Below are 24,131 nucleotides of genomic sequence, written 5' to 3' on the forward strand. Positions count from 1 at the left end.
ACAGTCACAATGCTTGTGGTGTCACCAGGTGACAAAGGACGCTGCATGCTGATTAATATTGGAGGAGGAACAAGTGAACTTATCCCTTGTTGCCTGTGTCTCAAAGAAAGTACCTGAGACGGAAAATGTGTGCCCTTCTTCCCCTGTCATAGTTTGGAGAACAAAATCCAGCCAACCTGAAGCTTGTTGTGCTGGTTGGTTTGGGTCTTCCTGATTTGAGACACAGCTGCTATCAATCCCCAGGCTACAAAGCCTGCCTGTGAAGGACAAGCAGCTGGAGACATGGGCTTTTCCTAGAGCACTGAAATGGCCTCTCTGCCTTGCCACACTTCTCCCTGTTTTCACTAGCCTGGCTTTGTTCTGGCCACTGCTCTGAGCTCTGCACAAAAATGGTGAGAAGCCAGCAAGAATCACCAGAAGCTTTACACTAAGTCCAGCAAAGTCTGATCTGAGTTTGAATCAGGGCTCCTTCATTATGTACCTCCCCTACATGCGGCTGTGTTGGAGCTTGCCTCAATATTGACTCAATATTTCTTTCATTGTTAAAACATTTGAAAGAAAACTTCGGTCAGCTCTCACTTGTTTCCTTCAGTTTGTTACTGAATGTTCAGGGATTTTTGTTCTTTCTGAAGAAGAAAAAAATGCTGCGTATTTCATTTAGAGCAGCAGAGTTACTTCTTAGAAGCAGTGACTTTGCTGAGTAGAAGGATTTTGCAAGCGCACTAATTACTTTCTTGGTTTTTTTTTTAACCCAAAAGTTCCTCAGTGGAGTCCTTTTACCTCAGAGGTCTCAGTTTATCTCATGCAGCTTCCCATTTGCTTTAGGTGCAAGCCCACAAATATCTGCTAAAAAACATAACTGTAGAAATCTTGTGAATTCAGTGTGTCTGTCCCAAAACATTCTGACTTAAACTACTATGAGCAGTGCTGAATTAAAACATCTGAATGATCCTGCAGGCATAGTTCTGGGTGTGTTCCAGAGGAGGAGCACTCAGTGTAGGTGATTTAATTAGCTGGCGTTGCAATAAAACATATTTCCTGTGTCCCCAGGTTCCACCTCCAGAACGCATGCTGGTACCATTGAGCAATACTGGTGGGCTCAGCCTGTCTGCTTGATGCTGTAGGTTTTTCTAATGTGAAGCAATCCAGAAGCTGGCAGCAGGAATTTGAGGAGGTGCCTTTTTTAATTGTCATGGTCTTGTTTCACCGCTTCTGCTAGTCTGTCAGCTCGCTGTCTCGTCAGCCCCATAGCTGAGCTGCAGACCCGTGCAGCTGCTGAAGGTAACCCAGCTGGAAATTGCCTTTATGGTTTGGTAGCAGTCTTAGTCCTTCAGTTCCTTTTTCACCAGGGAACAACAGCTGATGTTATGCTATTTAGGTTTCATATTTTTTAACCTGTGTCCATGATCACAACCCTGTATTATTTTAAGCAGAAGAATGTAATACAGTAGATGTCTTAGACTTACTAAGATATTATTCTGAGGAATGATAACTTTGCAGAAGCTTCTTGTGGTTTTCCACAGAAGGAGTGTGGAAGAGCCTTTTGTTTTTCTTTTAGCGGCCTGCTTTCAATGCAGCTGCACCATTTGCGACTGTTTGTTTTTACAGCCACTTCTGGAAGTCGGCAGAGTTACAATTTCTTTGACGACTGGCTCCCTGCTTATATGCCATCCTCTTTCTTTTAGCAGACATCCCAACCCTGCACCCAGAACCCATTTCCACCAAGTGACCAGAGCAGTGTGCCGTGCAGATGTGGCCAGTACGCCCAGTGTGTAGGATCAGTCGGAGGGGATTAGGCGGATGTCAGTGCCATCAAAGCATGCACAACAAATTAGGCTTGCTTTTTGGATGCTGCTTCTTTGTCATTCTCTGCATGCAGTCTGAGGCTTTCCAGGTGTGAAGCAAATGCTTTCACAGGTATCTTCTGCCTCTGGCAGCCACTGGTGTGCCTGACCTGCATGTAGTTGGTCTGCTATGTCTGATTGAACTGTTATTAGTGGTCTTTTATCTTCTGAAAGCTTCTAGACCGTTTCATTTTCAGTTGCCAAAGATTTTACATTGAATGGCATTTAAATCCTTATCCCTTGAGGACTGTGGTCCAAGGCTGGCAGAGTGCTAAAAGGGAAGAATTCTCAAGCTCTTGCCCTGCAGAAGCAGCATGGTCCCTGGCAGGTCCATCAGCAGCACTCGTGTGTGCAGAGCCATGAGCTCTGTGCAGTGTGCACAGTGCCTGTGCAGTGGCTTGACTTCTCCATGTCACTGTGAGAGATGAGATGGCTTCACCCTTAGTCTGAAGACAGGTGACATTAGAAAATAATTAATGTCACCTTTGGCAGTCTCATCAGAGGGAACAAGAGTTCCGTGGGAACAGAGATGGCTCTTTCATGCCCAGCAGCAGAAGACCCAGGGCAAAGCCACGCTGCGGTCGAGGCATGCTGCAAAGAAAGCAGCAATGTTAATGCCTCTTCCTTGCTTGGTAGTTGGGGGCTGGATTTAAATGGCCTTTGTCTGGCATTTCTCATTAACACCCTTGAAAGAGATGAAGGTGGCTGGGAATGAGTTTTGTTGTTGAAAGTATTTCAATATTCTGCTGCAGTACAATTGCTCTTTCATGAGTAGGTGGGATGGAGTAAATAAACTGAAAGGGAAGACTTAGTGCTTTTTTATTTCCTTCATTATTATTTTATCATGGCCAAAATCTACAGTCTTTTGTAGGGACAGTGGAGCAAACAGTGTGCCAGAGGTCAAACGAGTCACATCCTCAGAAACATGCAGATTGAGCAACCTACAGAAAAGTATGATTGCACTCTTTTTTGTGGTTTCAGAGGCTATTTATATAAAAGTCTTTAAGCCACAGTGACGCAGGGTGTGGTATTAACACAGTAGCTGAAAGGCAAGCGCTATTCTTGGACGCTTAGGTGCCATACTTTGCTTAGCAGGGGTTAAATTTAGGATAGGAAAGCACACTGCCAAAAGTAGAGTGCTGCTCCCGAAAAGCAACTGAAACACAGCAGGATCTGTTCAATAAGCTGCATCAAACTCAAGCTTTGTTTTTTGTCTACTTCTACTGACCTAATGATATAAACCAGAACTGTGCATAGCATTGCTGCCCCAATAGCTGCATTCCCAGGATTTTCCACAGCTGTGTGTTGGTGAGAGAAAGGTCTAGCTGAAGATGCACCTTTTTTCTCCACTATAATGCATGGTTTGGTAATGTGATTCTTGAAGCTATGAGTTGAAATAAAGGCTACATTTTATTAATGCTGTTTTCTGTGTTTACCCGAAGACTTAAAATCAATATAGATTCTGTAATGGTAAATACAAATGAAATCACAGAGAAGCTGCCACTGACATCCAGATACTTACCACCAGCAATGAACCATTTCCAGACTTGTTCACTGTATTTCCTATTTTAAGTATGGGAAATACTACCATTACCACATTAAAATTATATGCTGCAGGATGGGAAACACCCTTCTGGCAGGGAAAAATCTATCTACTGTACACTGTTGCAGTTCTTCTTTCTGCATGATAGTATTTTTAATGAATCCAGATAATAGCTTCACAGAAGTTGATAAAATACTGATCTTCCATTCTCACTGACACCTAAGACATAAGTTACAGTATAATGGCATCTCGTCCAGATAGAGAAAATTAGATGTTCCAAAGGAAATCAGAGGCTACCAAGATGTAGCTGCATCCCTTTAAACAATGTCTCACCTTCAGTGTAGGAATACAGACCAAAAGCCCTATTTTCAACCCATTATCAGCCTCTTCTAGACAGGCTTAAATGAGTATATATAGAATGATGTGATAAAACCTAGAATTTACCCTTCTGATGAGTTGTCAGTATATACTTACCACAAGCAAAATTTGGGTGGTTCTTCACTTAGTGCTTCTGTTGTGAAGTGCAATGCTGTATCACGGGGCTTTATCCTTTCTCTATTTTGTCATTGCTAGCTGTAGACACCTCACTGGTAGTCTGATAGCCTGGGCAACATCGATGGCCCTCACACTACTTGGGTGGTGAGGTGTAGAGGTGACTTACTATAGCACTGTTGTTCGTGTACAGTCTGTCCAAGGCTGCTTTAAGGTGGTATTTTCATTTGTTAACATTGAGATGAGGAGCGGAAGGTCTTCTTGGGAAGGAGGCTGTCCTAACATATCCAAAAGACTGACTGATGTTCTAGGAAGATTTATTCTGGAGTGACATCCCTTTTACCAAGAGGACTCTACCTCTGTTGCCACTTCAGTCTGAAGCCCTTGGTCTTTGTTTTCCCAGAGGAGCAAAGCTGTCATGGTGGATTCTGCTTCTTAAGACTGGTCTCTGTAACTGAACTTCAAGAAGTTGCCTCCAGGGGTGTCTACCACAGTTTAGCCAGCTAGCTATAATCAGAAAAATTGCAGTATGGCTATATAAAGAAAAAAGCACACACAGTTTTCTTGCAGTTTAGGTAAAGCTGTTATATAATATAGTCATTTTAAGTAGCTCTACCTTTTTGTAACACTTACTCCAATTCACAGTCTGGCACTAGCATGGAAGAAACAAATTTCATTCCTATTAAGGAAGCAGATACAGGCTAATATTTTTTTCTAATATTACTAGTTTCATCTTATGTAAGAATTAAAGCAGTCCTTTACATATTAAATTGCATCCACCCCTGCTTCATTTGGAAACTTGTGTTGGAACTGGAGCTTGTCCAGGCATAACACCAGTAATGCTTAATGTCCTTAACAACAAAAGAAAATACAATTAAACAATCTCTTGGACTAAAGCTGTTTGAAATCTGCTAAACAAACTGTATTGTTTGAGTGTAGCATTGTGACCATCCCTGGGAAAGTACCAGAGTACCACAGGGGACATATGGATTTCCAAATAAATAGTGGGCAAAACAGGTTTTTCACCATGGCTGCAAGTGGTTTTACTATGATTGAAAACTGCAGATACTAGTGAAACACCCAGGTCCATAGTATGCTAAATATGCCTTGTGGAGGCAGATAGGACAGAGTCCGGTTTGTGAGCCCAGCCTGCAGGGTGCCAATTGCCCCGCATGTCCGCATTGCCACCAGACCTGGTCACCTCCAGTTGTCCCACGTCTGGGACTTGAAAGCCTCACCCAGATCCCTAGGACAGGGTCCTCTTGCCATTCAGGGACAGGTCTGCCCCTCATTAGGCACCCAAAGTCATGGCCATGAGCAATCAGAGCCCATAAAAGAGGATCCTGGTTGAGTTTGGACTTGGGGATGCTAGTAGGATGCCAGATATGGACTGAAAGGTGGTTTCTTGCTTCTGATTTTCCACAAACATCTGTTGCCTGCTTTTCTTTGTCCTCTTTAACCATGACCCAGGGACACCAGTGCCACAAGCCTTAGGAGTCTCTTGTCAGCTGGGATTTTGTGCTCCTTTTCCAGCCAGGCTACCACCATTGATTTGAAACTGTAGGAACGTTTGTGTCTATAAAACAGCATAAAGGCTTGTCTGGAATGCCTGAAAGTTGAAAAAGACACCAAAATTTCCTCTTGTGTGCCTGATTTTTGGCAACAGCAAAACTCCATAGGGACTACTGTTTGTCTTTACACAGATATAAATACTCAGATTGCTTTGGCAACCGCCAGGCTTTTATTCAGAGATTAGCTTCACATATCTTTATGAATTTAGAAATCAGTTGGAACCCTGACTGTTGGCATTTAACGACTTCCTGTTTTTGTTTAAAATTCTTTTTATAGCTAAAATGCTTGCTTTCATATTTTGTGGGTGGCAGTAGGGAGTCACTAGATCAGAGGTGAATTCCACTTTTCCTTAACAACTTTTTGATTTGAGAGATTCAAATGGATGCCACGAAATTGCCATGAGCTCAAGCTTTTGTTTTTCTTTTTGGAAAGTGGATTGCACATGCCATCTTTGCAAGTTGTCCTTTAAAACCATGACAAGTATATGTTTGAAACAAGGTATTTTAACACCTTTGGTTTGCAGGTGTCAGTTGAAAAAGAGTCCTGGTTGCCATTTGCATTAGCACTTGATTTGTCCTTCAAAGATGTCAGCCAAGGACTATGTGAGGGTGGCTGGATCAGCTGGCCGGAGACAAGCAAACTCATTTTGCAGGACTGCACACAGCAGACAGAGAATGACACTAAGCAAGAATTAACTTGGGCTAGAGTTCATTAAGCACCCATGAAATAAAACGGTCAGTTCTGACAGCTTGCTCTTGACGATGTTTCATTTTCTTTTCAGTTTGTTTTGTTTTGTTATCAATCCTCCGCAGGCTTTTCTGCCTGTTGGTGTTTCAAACTTCAAAAGCTTCAGATATTACAAAGATACTCAAGGGCTTAGAGACCCACGTGGTATCTGAAACATCCACAGCTCCACAGTTCCAGGAAAGGAACCAGCCTCTCTGGAAAGGCCACTAAGTGTCCAGGTGGGAAGACACTCAGCAGACAGAAAAGGCAGGAGGCTGTGTCAGCACACCCTGCCTCCAGCACTTGGCAGCAAGCACTCAGGGGCAGCAAGGCGAAGTGCTGCAGAGAGCAAGCTCATGAGGATTCCCACAGCTGCCATTTGCGAGTCCTACTGAGAAAAACCTACTCTTCATTACCTCCGGTCTGGACCTGCAACCCAATGAAAGAGAAAGCTAAAGGCGTTGGCCAACCTGAGGAATGTGACAGCATGATGGCTGTAGTTGCAGCCCCACCAACCACAGGTGTTTTTTGTCTGAGCATCTCTATGCTCCATCTCTATGCTCAGAGATGGTGCTCAAGTGGCTAGTGGTGCCAGTGGGGTTGTTGGCTAATAGTTGTTGTCAGCACCCTGTGAAATACCACGGTGGATCAGGTGTATCTTCAGTTGGCCCTGCAGTCAGCAGGTATAGACACAAAAGTGCTTCTAGTTTAAAAGGAGGGCTTTAATCTAAAGATTTCACTGAGGAATTTGTAAGAGTGAGTATATAAATGATAATTGTCAGGAGCAATGTGGTGATGTGAGCATTGGAAGAGAAGAAGGAGAACAGATGCCAGTCTGTAGAAAAGAAATCTTTATGCCAGCAGAAATATCAACTGTGGTCAAGACTGTATGTCCATTTAAGAAGAGTTTTTTTGCTGTATTTTATTTTTTCTGAAAATAAATAAGCTGATGAAGATTAAAGGGCTGAACAGGAAAATACTAAATATTAAGGCTCCTAATGGTAACATACACTGGAACTTCACTCTTTGGGAGCAAGTTATGCTGGTCCTCCTAGCCCAGCTGCAGTACTGGAAGGAAGCTTTCATATTAATTCATTAGCATACTTTAAACCAGATAAATGCTTGAAGAGGGAAGTAGCCAAGTTCCTCAGAGACAGGGTGATTTCTTGACAAAGAAATGCCTTAAATACTGTATTAATTCTGTGCACAGGAGCTCAAAGGTGAACACAGACGTTTGAAGTAGACACATAGTATATTCCTTCTGGGAAGGGGAAATAAGTTTTGGAGCAAGACATGTTTTCTATGTTCCTACCTGATCCAGCCATTATTTTGTGCCAAGTCTGACCAAATTCAACAACTGAAAATCCCAAAACAAGATTCAGGAAGAGGTTGGAGTGTGTGTGTACGTATACATGTGGCAAATATAGGAAATCAGTGAATGGATGCAGAACTAGCAGAAACAATTTATTGTTAAATCCCTTTGCAAACCATGGATGCAGTAGACTGAAAAATATGGCAAACCTGTCAGCTTTTCATGTGGAGCTCTGTTGTGATTTAACCCCAGCAAGCAACTAAGACCATGACAGCAGCTCACTCATTGCCTCCCATCCCCTGAGTGGGGTAGAGGAGAGACCCAAAATGAAGGGAGAAATTCAGGGATTTTGAGATAAAAAAAGTTTAATAAGACAATAAAAATAATAAAAATATGTTTTATATATATATATATATAATGAAATAAATTATATTCCAGCAATTACTCATGAGCTCCAATCATGCTGAATAGCCCGTCCTGGAAAGGAGAGCACCCCAGTCCTGAACAGCTGATCCCAGTGAGAGAGTAAAAAAACACAAGGCAAACAGGCCGAAGGCTAACTGCAAAACAGCAGAAGGCCAAATTCCAATGGAACTGATGAACCAGGAAAGCTGACTCCGGTTATATACAGAGCATGACTCTAATGGTAAGGAATTGATCAACCTGGATGTCAGTCTAGGTTCTGTCCTGTCTGTGCCCCCACCCAGCTGCTTTGCAGCTGCAGCTGGAAAGCTGAAAGAAGTCCTTGATCTCCTTGGTAACAACTAAGATATCAGTGTGTTCTTACATTCTTTTTGTATGAAGTCCAAAACACTTAGCTACTGGAAAGAAATAAGTTAATTCTTCACAGGCAGTGCCTGAGAATCCCAGCACTTTATCACATCATTTTCATACTAAATCTGAAACGAAAGGCTGTGCTAGCTACTAAGAAGAAAATATTCTAACTTCATGGAGAAAATTAACTTGATTTCAGCTAAGATAGCACAAGTTCAGATAACTGGGAAAAACTGAGGTCAAGATTTTATCTATAATCTGCGTGTTCAGAGCTGTTCAGCTCATGGGAGACTGGAATGGGTGTTCAGAAGGATGTGGCACATATAGTGCTGTGAAAGACAAGCTGATAGCTCATACCTTTCCCTAGTTGTGTATTTTCTCTTACTTGTGTCCTCTTGCTCCAAATCATCTTATGAGAAGTACATGTAAGATGCTGTTGATGGATGTAGGTTTTATTTAGTTTTGCTTCGTTTCTCATTTCCTATTTACTCTTCTGGAGATATCCCCCTTTCTTTCACACAGTCCCACCAGAGAAATGTTTCGCTTGAAACCCAAAGGGTCCATTGCATCAAAGTCTCCCACATATGTATCACAGAAAGCAGCAATTTGCACTCAGTGAAAACCCGCTGAAGGAATGTGCTACAGAGCTCTAGTTCATTCAAGATTCATATACCTTCACTAAATACAGACACCTTAAATAAAGGAAGAGGTTTTGATAGTACTATTTTCAACAAGACTATTTTTACTGGCATGCTGCATGCTGCTCTCCCTGCCTGGGGTATTTTTCAAGGACTGTCTGTCACTGTCATCCTCCCTCAGCCTTTTGGAGTGTGTAGATGCAGAGGGAAGCCTTGTATATCTGAAGTTCTGAAGAATTTGCTCAATTGAACATAGGATTATTTTACATTTCTTAATCTGGTCCATATGTGTTAGTCACATTTTATTTTTTCACATAAAATTCCATGGGTGGAAGCAAACCTTACCCCAATGCTGACTATTTCCAGCAGAAACTACAAAAAACAGCAACAACTGTGTTTTCTTCCACCAAGAACTAAAAGCTGTATTGTAGTAATGTTTTGGCAAAATTAGGGAAAATGATGTCAGACTACAATTAGAAGAATTACTCCTGCACTCTGTACATTTACAGAGTGATAAATGATCCTCATGGATCTTTTGCATATATAATAATTCAGCATTCATTTCAGATTTCATTCTCTAGTAATTCGTATCTGGAGAAAACAGTACAGAGCTGTAAGTAAGTACTATTTCATGTAGTACTTATCTCTATTTGTGGTATGCACAAGATAATTTGCAGTGTGATAAGGAGGGTTATTGGTACAGCTTATGGATAGCTAGGGAATGAAGGAAGTGTGGTTGTGTTGCAGCTGATGAGGTTGCTTCTCAGCTAGCAAGTGACTTTCCCTGCTGAAGGTGGGATTGTATTGGGATGTGGAAAATGCCAGGCATTTCCCTAGCCCTTTCTGGGTACAGTTTTGTTAAATAAAACAAATCATCTTCCCAGAGCACTGCTTTCACCCTACAGAAAGTGCAGCAAGACCCTTCTCCCTGTTGGGAACTGGCAATGATGCTTCGTGTTCTTTCCTCTCTCTGTCACCATTGTCCCAGTGGAAGAGATGGTGTAGCTGCCCACCACGAGTGCCACTGGCAACCAGAGGGGATTTGGAGAGGACAGCGGGTGGACACGGGGAGCTGGGCAACAGTGGCAGAACATAAATGTCCCTGCAGTTCAGCTGGAGTGAGTCTTTTCTGTCTTTGAAATCGTGGTGCCTTATCCTTTTCTGTAATCTTAACAAAACTGCAAACACAAGCAAGATCTTTTTTCCCCTTTCTCTCACTCCCTAAAAGGGACCCTTTCCATATTTTTCCCCTACATATGGACTTCTCTGTATGAGGAATTTGCAGAGTGAGTGTGAAGCCATGCCAGAAAACAATGAAGTCAGGGTCAACACCCATGACTACTGGAAGAGGGCATACAAAAGGGACAGAACATGGTTAAGCAGGAGAAGAGAAGTGTTTCAGAATAGGTACACATTGACAAGAGCTGCATCCTGCCAGAGCCTCCGAGAGACAGTGGTGTGTGACTTGGCAGGAGCAGAGGCGCTTCTTTTATTTTGTGTTGTGAGTTAAAGTAAACGTTCATGGAATAAAAGCAGACTTATGCTGTCCAAGGCAAAAGGCAAAAGAAAAAAAAAAAAAAAGTGGTGCTTAGGAGATGTTTCTCCTGCTAACCGGAGAAGTTTCATGAGTAGCCGTCTAGTCTGGTCACTGGGAGGTGGCCATGTGTGGGTTCTTGATGTCCAGGCTGGCTGTTGGAGGCTGAATTTCATCTTTGACCTGCTGCCTAGCCCCAGGGTGGCATGAGGGCACTGTGGACCCAGGGGGCTGCTGAGCTTCAGGGTGCTACCCCCTGCCCAGTCTGTCCCCAAGCATTCCCCAGGAGCTGTGTGCCAGCGTGCCTCCAAGCATGTTGTTTGTGAGATTCCTGCATCCTCCCCAGAGCAAAGCCTAACACAAAAATATACTGCAGCTAGTCAATGTCCTGCTAAAACATGGCTCTCTTTCCATCTGTAGCAGCAATAAAATTATTTAATCTGCAGCCCTAGGATAAAGCTGGACCAAATGCTCCTGCCATGCATATAGAGGGACAGTCACTTGCAAGTCTGTTCTCTGAGAGTGGATCTGGATCTATGCAGTGTCTGTCTTTGAAATACAAAAGAAAGCTCTGCAAGACAAACTGACAATATTTTTCCCCTCTCATCAATCCTTTTTCCACTCTGTCAGGTCCTGTGGATATGTCTTCTTCTCAGAATGGGGGTTCTTTCTTGCTTTGGTTCTTACCAGGATTTTGTAAATACAGGCATTTAGGACAATCTCCATCATCAGGAAAAAAAGTCATCCCAAATGGTGCATAGTCATAAACTAAACCAGCAGGCACGCTTGACTGCAGTAGGACAGAGGTGATCTGTCATTCAAGTGCAGCCTTAAATCAATATTTTTGTTTTCTAAGAAGCTGTCTCTATCTTATCCTTTTTTTTTCCTAATTTATCTTTTTGTAATCTCTGCAGTTTGTTGTATTGATTTTACAAACATTCCTGAGAGGACCAAGGATGTAGTAATGAGTGACTAGTTTGTCAGTGTTTACTCTTATTTAGCTTGTTTCTTTTCTGCTGCTGGTTTTTCGAGTTTCCTTTTCTTTTCTTTTCTTTTCTTTTCTTTTCTTTTCTTTTCTTTTCTTTTCTTTTCTTTTCTTTTCTTTTCTTTTCTTTTCTTTTCTTTTCTTTTCTTTTCTTTTCTTTTCTTTTCTTTTCTTTTCTTTCTTTTCTTTTTTCCTTCTTTTCCTTTTCCCTTTCCTTTTTCTTCTTCTTTTCTTCTTCTTTTCATCACTTCTTTTTGTTTGATTTATCATGGTTGGCTTCATATGCATACTGCTCACCACAGTTTTTGCTCTCTTGAAGTTAAATCTGGCTGTGAGGCCATGCCACACTTACCCAGGAGTTTCAAAGCACCCAACTATCATAAAAATAAAATCTGCACTGGTGCGTCAGACAAGGGTTCGGGACAGATGTGATGTAGTTGTACTGTGATCATTGGAAAGTCCCCTGTGAGCTTCTGTCACAGTACCACAAGACAGAATGTGCACAAGGAGCTGGAGTTTCAGCCCTGGGTGAGTGGTAGCACTCAGCAACAGAAAACGAGATTAGTGCCGTGACTGCTTTGTTGTAACTCAGATTTCCTGCTGTAAAAGGTGCTTCTCAGTCTATAGGGACCCTTCCCCTCTTGATGGAATCATAGAATAGTTTGTTTGGGTTGGAAAGGACTTTCAAAGGGCATCTAGTCCAACCCCCCTGCCATGAGCAAGGACATCTTCACCCAGATCAGGTTGCTCAGAGCCCCATTCAGACTGGCCTGGGATGTCTCCAGGGATGGGGCATCCACCACCTCTCTAGGCAACCTGGGCCAGTGTTTCACCACCCCCATTGTAACAAATTTCTCCCCTCTCCTAGTTTAAAACCATTACCCCTTTTCCTGTCATAACAGGCCCTGCTAAAAAGTCTGTCCCCATTGTTCTTATAGACCTTTTTAAGTACTGAAAGGGTGCTATAAGGTCTCCCTGGAACCTTCTCTTCTCCAGCTTAACAAGCCCACCTCTCTCAGCCTGTCCTCCCAGCAGAGCTGTTCCAGCCTCTCATCATCTTGGTGGCTCTTCTGGCCCCTCTCCAACAGGTCCATGTCTGTTCTGTGCTGAGGGGTCCAGAGCTGGACACAGGACTCCAGGTGGGGTCTCACCAGAGTGGAGCAGAGAGGCAGAGTCACCTCCCTCCACCTGCTGCCCACGCTCCTTTTGATGCAGCCCAGGATACAATTGGCCTTCTGGGCTGCAAGCACACACTCACAACATTCTTTTCTCCCTAAATCTTTTTGAAAGAAGTGCCATTTCTCCAGTTCCCTCCAACTTTCCTGTCTCAATGCCAGCCATTTGCCACTCAGCCTGATGGGCGTTTCTTCCTCCCCCAGTCCTCTCTTGCTAGACCTGCAGACCTTGGCCATGCACCACAGGGATGTTCCTCCTGCTGCAATTGAATGACTTGATCAGCTTCGTGTGGTGCCAGCACCTCTAAGGACTGTCAGGATTGGAGGTGTCACCCCAAGGTGATAACTCTCCAGGCAACAGTGGTCTTCAGCCACCCAAGAACATACCGTCTGCAGTTTTATTGCTTCATGTTGGGCTCTCATAGGGCCATTGCACGGCAATGACATATCCACAAAAATGAGCAATTTGATTCACTGAATGCAATAGATCTTCTTTGCGTGTCATTGTAAGGTGGGTTTGACTGAGTTTGTAAAATGCACTTGGAAGTTACTCACACTATAGTTTGGGCTGCTCTCAGTTCTGTTCCTGGGCAGAAAAATATATCAAAATTTTGGTGTATAATTAAGGCTTTTCAGTCCATGGCAGCGGGAAGCTTTTGGATCTTGTTTTTTTGGATGTGATATTTTTACATCTTCATTTTTGGTGTAATCAATGCACAGCATTTCTAGAAAGGGCAGAACTTAAGCTCTACTTTTAGCTTAGAATCACTTTACGTTGACAGATTTTCCAAGTAAGAAGCAGAAAAAGTAAATGTCAAGCTTTTTTTTCCTTCCAAGGAAAGAATTCTATGTTTCACATATGATGTTTCTGAAATATAAAGTAATAGGAGCCTGACATTTTTATGTTCCTTTCATTGTACCTAACTCAAATACACCCTCACTGTGAGTGTTGCTTTCCAGTGTTTTCCAGGGTACTGACAGTTAAATAACAAGTGAGAAAACCAGAGGCTTTGTTTGTGTCACCATTTGCAAGCACTTAACTTAATCAGCCACAGGAGCCATAAGCGTGGTGGGAAGTTTGGCTAGGAAAATCCCAGGGGCTGAAGTAAAATAAAACCCACTAGACTGAATGAGACTGGCATCAATGGCTGTTACTTCCCAGTAACAAATGAGCCCTCTGTTCAGCAGCTTCAAGCTGTCCCTGTTTGCACAAAGGTGGGGTCCTGGGTGCTCCTCTGCAGCCATCACTGCCGTGTGAAGGAAACAGGCTTGAAATCCAGGCTGGTCTGCAGCTTAGGGTCGGGGCAGCCAAAAGCCCACCTTACCCAAGTGGGTCTGGAGCTGGGCAGCGTGTGTTTCTTCTCCTCTCAGGAGCCTGGCTGCCAGCGTGGCGTTGACTTCACTCCAGGCCTGGCATGGGCAACAGCATGACAATTTGCAGAGTTATGACCCCCATTCTCTTGCAGAGCGAGTAGGAAAGCCATCCTTGGTTTTAATCTTTTTTTTTTGTGTGTGTGTGTGTCTGTTTGTGTAGCATGAGCTGCACAGAGCATTTAGATGCTTGCTCAACTGCAGTCTACATTTTCTTGAGTGCAACCACACCAAGCCTGAGCATATAGGTTACTAGACCTACCTGACATACTGGGGAGCCCAGAGAGGCTCAATATCTCTACCCAAGTTCAGTGTTCAGTGCAGTGGGCTGCATGTGGACTTTTGTCAAAAACTTCATGGCTTTCTCAGGGGTAAATGCCTACCTGCCTTACCTGCTGCCTGTTGTTGTTTTTAACATACCCAAAAATAATAGCAACAGGATGTTCTGTTTGGCATATTTAGTTTCTCAACAACAGATTTGAAAAAAAAAAATTTAAAAAGTTGGAAAAATTGGAAGTTTTCAATTGTGACTTTGAACAACGCTATGAGAGCTTTCCTGTCAGCTCCATTGTTCCCACATTGGATTTTTCTGCTACAGGCCTGGTGAGGATGCTGTCATCATCTTTTGTCCTTGACTGTACATCCCATGACTTGCAGTGTTCCCGTCTCTGATGTTGTTCTCCCGAGGCAGCCTGTAATGAAGAAAATACATGCTCAAGCTGGAACAAAGTCCACTGCTGCCTCACTAGCTAGGAGGTTGAACAAAACACACGCAGTTTCAGCAACTTGAAAGACTGGCTTGGTTTCTGCAGAAACCAGCTCAGCAGAGCTGCTCTGTGCAGAGGGCAGCCTCTCTGTATCAACACAGACAAATACAGAGACGCAGTTCTCTACTCTTCTGGGACAGGTGCAAGGAAGGGACAAAAGACCATAGTCCTTTGCATGGGTTTCGAGTAGTCTTTTCTAGGGCTGCTGGAATCCAAAAGAGCTGCAGACAAAAGCTGTGAAGTGGATTCATGTGTTTGATGCCACCTCAGCGTGGGAAAGTTTCATCCCTACACTGTAAAATTTCTGCGAGCCCCTGACAAAGTGATTTGGCCAGAGACATCAGTGCTTTGTACTGGAAGCTGGCAGTTCGCCTCCCAGCTTCTTTCCCTTTGCGAGCTTTGTTGGTTGGCAAAGTGATAGGCATTGAGTAGCACTGTGGCACCATCAGTTGCAAGCAAGCTCAGTTTAGGGATGCGTTCTGGCTACATAGAAATCATGTGTGTGGTTCCTTGGTTGACAGTGTCTGTAGCCTGGCACGCCCTGCGTGTTTGCGAAGTCCTTCAGAAAATGTTCTTCTGTTTGATCTAGGTGGGTTTGGTATCCAAAAAGACAGGTGTCTGTGCAGCTTACAGCCATCACTGCGCAAGCTGAAAATAGCTGGCACCTTCTTGGCAAACATGGCAAAAAGTCTGCATGCTGTAGAGACTGACTGTACTCAGCTGCTGGACCTGCAGAGACCAGTACTGAGGGTGGTGAAACACTGGCACAGGTTGCCCAGAGAGGTGGTGGATGCCCCATCTCTGGAGACATCCCAGGCCAGGCTGGACGGGGCTCTGAGCAACCTGATCTGGGTGAAGATGTCCCTGCTCATGGCAGGGGTTGGACTGGATGAGCTTTGAAGGTCCCTTCCAACCCAATCTATTCCATGATTCCATGATCACTGTAGAAAAAGCAGATGCAGTATGTTAGCAACTAAATAGCACAGTGACAGGAGAGCTTGTTTGAGAACAGAGCTCACCAGGTACTGCTGGGAAGCCCTTATTGCTGCTGCCTGCGCTAAGCCTGCCCACTGATGATAAGACCTTGGTTTACACCTTAGTCAAGCATGTCAGCCTGGAAAATCTCAGGAACACCATCTTCATTCTGACATGATTAGTGTGTGAGGGCTTCCCCAGTAGTGCTTATATTTAAAACCTCTTTAACCATGCAAGGAGTCAGCATCTTCACTTAACTCAGTACTCCCAGTAAAGTGCAAGACATTTGATTTAATTTCTGCACTGAACTCTGAATTTTGCTTTGGGCTTTATTCCCCTCAGAGCTTTGCACAGCAGAGAAAGGAGGGGGAAGTATTTTAATCAGGGTAAGGCTCTTTGGCATTTACACTATTGAAGCCTGAGGAGCCTCTGAATTTCTGTTGAATAGAGCCCTAAGAAAAGAAGTAGATCTGTTGAAGGACAGCATTTCAGTGCAAGAAGGGTGCGTGTTTAGGACTTTCCATTACATAATGGGGCTGAAATGGATTAACAAGACCCAGGCTTTCTTTTTCTTGAGAATTGCTGTCTGCACCACTCTTTTTGTATTGCTGATTCTTCAGTCACAGCACTCGCAGAAAGGTTTTCTTTGTTGTTATTAGTTTGAGAAGTAAATTGCAGCATTGTTTCTCCTGATCAAGAGATTGATTAGTCAGAGGTCTCTAGCTGAAGGGAAAAAATGTTCCTCATTATCAACTTTAAATGCAAATGTATTTGCCAAGCAGAGTTTCAGATGGTGAGTGTGGGGGGGAATGCCTTGCTCTTTTGATGTGCTGCCCATAACCATTTACAGATCTTTGAATGGCGTCCCTCTCATCAGGTCAGTGAAGAAATAGTGTGGGAACCATAGTCTTGAAAGAGGAAAATTAACCATTCCTGCTTCCAGTTGGATGGTTCTCATAGTGTTTTGAAGAGTAATGGTGCATTAGTATATTTGTGGGTTTTGTTGTGTTTTGTCCCCTTTTTCTCTTCCTAGGTGCTTTCATAATCTGCTGGACCCCAGGATTAGTCTTGCTGCTCCTTGATGTTTGCTGTCCCCAGTGCAATGTCCTGGCCTACGAAAAATTCTTCCTGCTCCTGGCAGAGTTCAACTCCGCCATGAACCCCATCATCTACTCCTACCGGGACAAGGAGATGAGCGCCACCTTCAAGCAGATCCTCTGCTGCCAGCGCAGCGAGAACGCCAACGGCCCCACCGAAGGCTCGGACCGCTCGGCATCCTCGCTCAACCACACCATCTTGGCTGGCGTCCACAGCAACGACCACTCGGTGGTGTAAGAGCCGCGGCCAGCCGCCTGGCCGACGAAGAGCAGCGGGCGACGCCGCAGTGTGCGATGGGCCTGTGGCCCCAGGGGAGGTAACCCACTCACAAGGTTTTCTCAAACACTAATGGACTACAAGCGCTTCTTTGCCAGGGAGGGCTCGACGCACCGGTGCGGTCCGCCCGGTCCGCAGGACTGGCCGTGCCGCAAGGCCTTTGATTTCTACTTTCAAAAAGTAGAAGGCAGATGCCTTGTGGCGAAGGTCGTTGGAGGCCTGTGGAAGGCCTCGCTGGGACTTTGTTGGACTTCGCTGCGTCTTGGTGCCAGTCTGAAAAAACTCTGATTAATTAAGCTTATACCTGCTTCACTGCATTTACATGTAGCCACTTAGTCTTTTTAAAAAGGGAGTAAAGGGGATAAAAGTATGCCTATCATTTAATAGACATGTAATATTTATCACCATCAGCATGCTTGTGATGAACATTTTCTGTGCAGGGAGTAAAACTGTGCTCTAGTCTTTGTAACCTTAGCCACACTGCCATAACTACAGTAAAAACAAAAGTATTTTTTTCTAATACAGGCAACAGGAAGATTATGGAAACCGACTCTTCTTACCTTCATTACTGATGTTAGAAAGCATGCATGTTCTGTGTGTATGCAGATTGTTTTAATTATGAAAAAAAAAGCTCATTGTAAAGTCTGCAGGAAAGTAGAAAAGCATAGACTGTGTTCCAGTGTTTGTTTAGATTATGAAATAAACAATACTCTAGTCACAAGGTATTTAACATTCTTCTTTGAACTCCAGTATGAAATAAATGTGTAACGTGTGGTAGGTCCCAAGTTTTTTCATGGACAAGTTCTTAAAGTAGGACATATCCCTAAGGCTCTTAAAGGGCTAAAGTCAGGTTGGTAGATTTAAAAACAGGTATTTATGGCATTGGAATGTTTTTTTTTTTTTGTTCGTGGCAGAAAGCAAAGGGATTGTTAATGTGGAAAAAAAAAAAAAAGAGTATACATTCTTATGGAACCTTTCTTGTAACTGAAAACAAAAGACTTTCTGCATTTTTGCACTGAGAAATATTTGTATGGTATCTTTTAAGTGATGTACCCTTCATTTCAAAAGCAGAGGGTTACTGAGAAGCAAGGTACAATTTTATTTTCTGAAATCAAGAGAACAGGGGTAGTTGCCTATTCCAAATGACTGGACTGTGGTACATATAGTAACCACACACACACTTGTTATGAATAGCTAAGCTAAGAGATGGACTTTTCATATATGGTTGTTTCAAAGAGAAATGCCACTTTTGTGAATCTTGATTACCAAGAATTTGTGACATTAATCAAAACTCCTTGATAGGGGTAAATGTGACCAAAGGTGGGATCTTGCTGATAAAAAAACTTGGGACCTCTTTCTGGGAAACTGTGTGTTCTCCTAACAGTGTAAAATATATCAACAGTAAATGGGGCCATTTTCCTCATCATAATTTGCCTCTCTAACAACAAAAGCAACCACAACAACAAAAAATCAGAGGTATATCTTTCAGTGTACCATACTGGAATGTAACATACGGGACAATATTCTCCCATTTGGATAGGGAAGAAATGGAGGGGAGAGGGTCAGCCTGGCAAAAAGTAGAGTGTTGGAAAAGCTGCTTGGATCTTATGTTTACAAGAATAAAATTGCTTGGCAAAGGCAGTTCCTTGCTGAGGAAGGGAAGAGCAGCAACTGACCAAAACCTGTCTTGACTGAATAAAGTAAGAGCTTTGCCACTGCTTTCAGTAAAACTGAAGTTCACCTATACAGTCAAGCCAAAGTTGTGTAGATACTGTGGAAGATGGAATGGGCAGGGGGGATAAACACAACATTATCTGCCAGTTGACCAAGCTAATGAATGTCATACTTGCTTTTGACAAAACAGCTCTTTTTTCTGACTGTGTTTGAGAGCAAGTGAATGTAAAGGTTGGCTCGGTTTTTATCCACGTAAATGGACTGAGAAAGAGAAGAACAGGCTGTATGAACTTTGTCATTTAAAAGCATCTGCTTGCCAATCTACTCATAAATTCTTGTTAGTGCTGTGAAATGTTTGAGCTAGTGCAGGTAAGCAGAAGAAGGGAGAGGGTAAGCATGCCTCCAAAGACCTGGGACACCTAACAGAAAATCAGTTTCCTTTTCTCAAGAATGCTCAGAGTTGTTTTCTTCCCTGGGTCCAGGGAGAGCTTTTCCTGTCCCCAGTGTCCCCATGAAAGAAGGACATCATAGACACACCGGTTTTTTTGAGGGTTGCCCTTTCAAAGTGTCCTTCTTACTGCTGTTTGCGTCCTCTTTATTGAATCTCTGCTGGATAGGGTGGGAGGATGATATTAAGAAATAGCAGTGAATCATTCACCCTAGTTTAATATGCTCAAAATGTGGTGGTTTTGGAGAAGCCATGAGTGAATAATTTTAAACGAGGGATGCGATCGTTCCTGACACACAGGTGAGTCCAGAGGCCCCTTGTGAAGATAGATTCTCAAGGAGGCTTTTGTCATTGTAGTGGCAAGAGGTGACAGTTGCTGCCCAGGTGCATCCATCAGCCCTTCCCAAAGGAAATATTCGACAATTCAAGAAGCTGGACCCTTGGGAAGTCTTAACAGCCGTTAAATTTCAGTCATGGGTTAGACTAATCTAGGAGCACGTTTGGCAGCAGGTGGGTTTCTCTTCTAAAAAGTGAAGTGGAGTGGTTTAGATCAAAGGCAACAGGAGGCAAATGTTCCTTGTACAGTTCTGCTAGAGGAACTCACTAAGCCTATGGTTGCTGTTTAAAAATTTAATTAGTGCTTTGTTTTGTTGACATGATCTCCCTATATCCTTGAGAAATCTGATCTGTGGATTGAGTGTTTCTTTGCAAACTAATAAAATTAAAGCTGCTGTGAGCAAAGAGAATAAAAAGCAGATAATGGAACAGAGGGATTCATTTGCTCTCTTCTTTAGAGTTGTTCCAATGCCACTTGGTTTTGTCTTAGATTTTTTTAACTTTTGCTTCTCTGTTCAGATTTTCCAGCTGAATTGTGCAGTTGTAGAACTCACTTCTGCTATGTGAAAACATGGTGCAAAGTACTTAGGGGAAAAAAATTGCTCCACTTATTTTTACTTATCTCAAATCCTTCAAATGGTTTTAGTAGACTTCTTAAAATACCAGCGGTCCTCCCACAGTCATTAAAATTCTTCTGTTGCTGGCTGCCTCTGGTCCAAGTAAATCCTCTTGAAGTTCAAATGCAGTGATGTTTGTTTCAGCAATTGTAGTGGTGGGGAGTTGTGTATTAAAAAGTATATGGTTGTTGAAAACATTTGCAGGCCAAAGAAAATGTTTTTCCTACTTTGCTTTTTCAGTGACAGCTCAAGTCTGAAAACTAAGTGAAAAGATTGCCTTTGAATGAAGGATGATTAAATTGAGTTTTACCTCCCTGTTGCTGCCATATTTAAGAGGCTGGGTGACCCATTGGGCCTCAGAGCTGTTAATCACAGCACTTACATGAGAAGTTGAAAATACATTCTGTGTTTAACATGCATTGCATTTCTTGTCAACACCTTTTTTGCTCCAAGTTCTCTGAGATCTTGTGGTAGCTTCAAACTGGCTACTAACTGGTATGCTCAAGGCTGAGCAGATTCCTTACACAAGGAGAAAGGGCAGATCAACTAAGAGCTTTTTCAGTGGTTCCTAAAGCAAGCACACCTGTCTGTCCATAGTGCACCAACAATGAGTTTTTTTAAATAGTTGTCCCAAGATCCACCATTGTTTTTATAACTCTGTCTTTACCAGCTGGTCACAGCTGTGGCACTGCTTAAAGAAGCTGTCAGGGAAGTCTTGGCGTAGGTCACTTAGTGAAAAAGAAAGGGCAGACATGCTATGTTCATGGTGCAAACTAAGCCTTGGTAACTCAGGTGTCAAAGAGGAAAAGACATATTTTTATATCCAGTACCTTAGTTCTGCTTCCCCTCCAAAGTAACTTTTCAGTATCAGCATAAATTTCTCCTGTTATGGCATTCCACAGAGATGAAACTTTTCTGGTCACTCGGAGGAGTATGTCTTTTTGTGTGTACCTCCATGGTGGTCAGCAGGGGAGCCATGGCCAGTCTGGGTCCCAGGAGCAATCTCTTACAGGAAACTCAACTGGGCTCTGCTTCTGGGGCAGGTTTTGTAGCTTCTTCTGACCTCTGTGTTGCCCCAGAAGTATGCTACCACAGACCAGGCTTAACTACTGTAAAGCCAGCTGGTATTCCTGGTGTTCCTGACTGCAATGCTGCCACCACCACCTCTGTCCTCACTGCAGTAAGTGTCCATGGACTAAAACCATACTGCTTTTTCTGTGAAAGAAATAAAAGCCCACCCAGCAGATTGTTCTCCAGAAGTGAGATTAAAGATGACATCACCAGATGGAGAGGCTTTGACGCAAACACCCGTAGTCTGTCTTTCAATCATTGTGAAACAAGGTTATGCAAACAGAGGTGGCAAAAGCATTTCTCCAGGACATTGTCCGCACCACATGCTGAGCTGTGACCCCGTCCTAGTTGTATCTGTCATTTCTTTGGGTCACTCCTGACCCAGAGGAGCTGTCAGAGGTCAGCCTAGAGCAGACTGGCTCTTCTCCACCTGCTGCAGAGGTAACATAACTCGAATGCAGGCTTTTCCTTTCTGGTCTTCTTCAGGGCTTTCCTCTTGAGCAATTTGCAACCGCAAGGTTAGCTGTTATGTCCTCTCCAGTCAGTTCTTGGCTGTTAGCAAACAGGCTGTGCTGCACGCTGATGTCTGGATGGAGGGGCTGTGCAACAGCAGTCCCATTTGCTCAGCTGAGTCACCCAGGCTTTGCCATTTGATTGCAAAGGACTCTTCAAATAGATGGATAGCTTTAAGAGTATTAACTCTCACACCTGTCCGGCTATGCCTTCTCATGAAAAAGTGCCCTTTCCTCCCATTTTCTTCACTTACAGGATTTTCCAAGAAGTTATTCAGCCATCTCTGGTATTCCAAGTCTGTTAAGGAGAAAAGAAGAGGTTGATATTAAAATAAATAAATAAATAGATAAATAAATAAATAAATAGGTAAACAAACAAACAAACACAGACAAAACAAGGATATGAAACAATGCTACTGTCATCTGTGGTATACGGAAATCCCACCTACTGATAAGCTGCCAGCGTTTTCACAAGAGCCTCCATGAAATGTTCCCATTTGCCTGTGATAAACTTCTGATAACCAGAAGTGTATGTGGGAGACTCAGGAATCTGATCATTTGTTTTCCTGTTTAAACAAAGCCATGTTTATAACTCGCGAGTATGGAGAGAGCCAGTGAGGTTTGGCAAACAATTCTGCTTTTAAGTGCACTTACTGTAAACGTTTAGAGGTTGTATCTAGTACAATAAAGTATTTAGCATGTGTAATACGGAGTATTCAAGAAATACCCTTTGTGGAGAGAGCTGCTACTTTAGATGTGGAGTGGAATTATTCAAAAAGTGTGTCTGTGTGAAAGAATGAGCTGGAGATAGAATAATGCTGAAACACAGGTGGGTTATTTCACGTGACTCACTTGATAATCAGTTGTGTTCCTCATTCCTACCTGTCTACCTTTCTTCACATTTGCACCTTTTAACCTCAGACCTCTTCTTGTTGCTCCACAGAAACGTTTTCCTGCACAGAGAAAACAACCCTTATGCTTCTTTTCCCTCTCTCTCCTGTTTTGTTTCTCCCTATTCCTTTCACTTATGCCCCTCTCCCTTTTCCCTTTTTCTTCCTTTCCTTTTTTACTGTGCATGGACATGTTTGTCCTAGAATATGTCCCTAGTTTCGATTTAACCATAGAATATCATACATTGACTAAACCAAACCAAAGCTGATAAGTTTATATGCAGAAACAAATGTATTCATAAAGAGCCTTGCAAAGCCTTAGGAAAATCTTGGGAAAAAAAATAAAAAATAAAAAAAATATTAAGACATTATTTCAATGCTGTTTGAGCGTAGTTGGTTTAGGATTCTATTTTTATGCTAATTCCTATTTCACATTTTAAAGACTAGAGGTTTTAGGTAAAGGGTTAATTAACTCCATTTTGTTAGTGAGGCTAATCACATATACTGAGAGAAACCAAGTGTCTGCTTCAGCAAAATAACAGAAAATAATGTTGGCGTTCCTAAGGTAAAAGTGCAGTACTAATCACTTGAGGCATTAGTAAGTACAAAAATATGAAAAAGGAAAAGTTTTATTTTTTCCTTTCCCCAAACCCTGGTGATTCATGACTAATGCCCTGGTGCTGGGCTTTCTATGACATGGCATGTGTAATGTAAAGCAGCCCCATAGAGTTTGATTGCTGGACGTAACGAGCAGAAAGCCAAAATACACAATTGCTAAATAAATCACGCCTTGTGAAAACGCACTGCAATGCCTCTGGGATTTTTTGTTTTAAGCCCTGGATCAGCATTTGCTGGCAAAGTCAGACTGTTTATATGGCGATCTGTTAACATTAAATACACACCACGTGCAGCGATGCGGGACACAGCCCCAGCTCGCGTGCAGAGCAGGGGCTGGGAGAACACATTTGGGATGACGATGCCCAGAGCCTGTGGCACACTCCTGAGCATTGCATGGGCCAGCCCCCCCTTCCTGCTCTGTGCCTTCTGAAATCGGCATCTTCAGGCCAGGTATGACCGGGAGGACGATACTGCTGCAGATGAGCTGCTCCCAGCAAGAGCAAGTGCAAAACAGCCTCTTCCACTTTTCATAGAGCCACAGAATGGTTTGGGTTGGAAGGGACCTGAAAGATCATCTAGATCCAACCCCTCTGCCATGGTCAGGGACACCTTCCACCAGACCAGGTTGCACAAAGCCCCTCCAGCCTGGCCTTGAACACTGCCAGGGACGGGGCATCTACAGCTTCTCTGGGCAGCCTGTTCCAGTTTAAGGCTTTCCTTTTAACTGCTTAACCTTCATGTGGCTACGGATCTGCTGCTTCCTCCTCTAGTTTTTGCACACTCAACCTCTTGCCAGACTGTCTTGCCACCCCTCCAAACAACCCTTCCAGTTCCTCATTTGTGTTGCTTTTCTCTGTGCCTCCTTCAGGTAGTAAACAGTCTC

The 24,131-nt window shown here is 43.2% G+C and overlaps 1 protein-coding gene across 6 annotated transcripts in view; it reads left to right on the forward strand.

Moving 5' to 3' along the window:
• Positions 1-17,807, forward strand: part of LPAR1 (lysophosphatidic acid receptor 1) — a 73,403-nt gene extending 55,596 nt beyond the window's left edge. For all 6 annotated transcript variants that reach the window (XM_065046349.1, XM_065046347.1, XM_005499202.4 and 3 more), the window contains one exon: positions 16,742-17,807. In XM_065046349.1, the coding sequence (XP_064902421.1) occupies positions 16,742-17,043 (302 nt within the window). In that variant the 3' untranslated portion in view covers positions 17,044-17,807. The remainder of the gene's footprint in view (positions 1-16,741) is intronic.
• The last annotated feature ends 6,324 nt before the right edge of the window (positions 17,808-24,131 follow it).

The sequence above is a fragment of the Columba livia genome, chromosome Z (assembly GCF_036013475.1).
Source record: "Columba livia isolate bColLiv1 breed racing homer chromosome Z, bColLiv1.pat.W.v2, whole genome shotgun sequence".
NCBI classification, from domain to species: Eukaryota; Metazoa; Chordata; class Aves; order Columbiformes; family Columbidae; genus Columba; species Columba livia.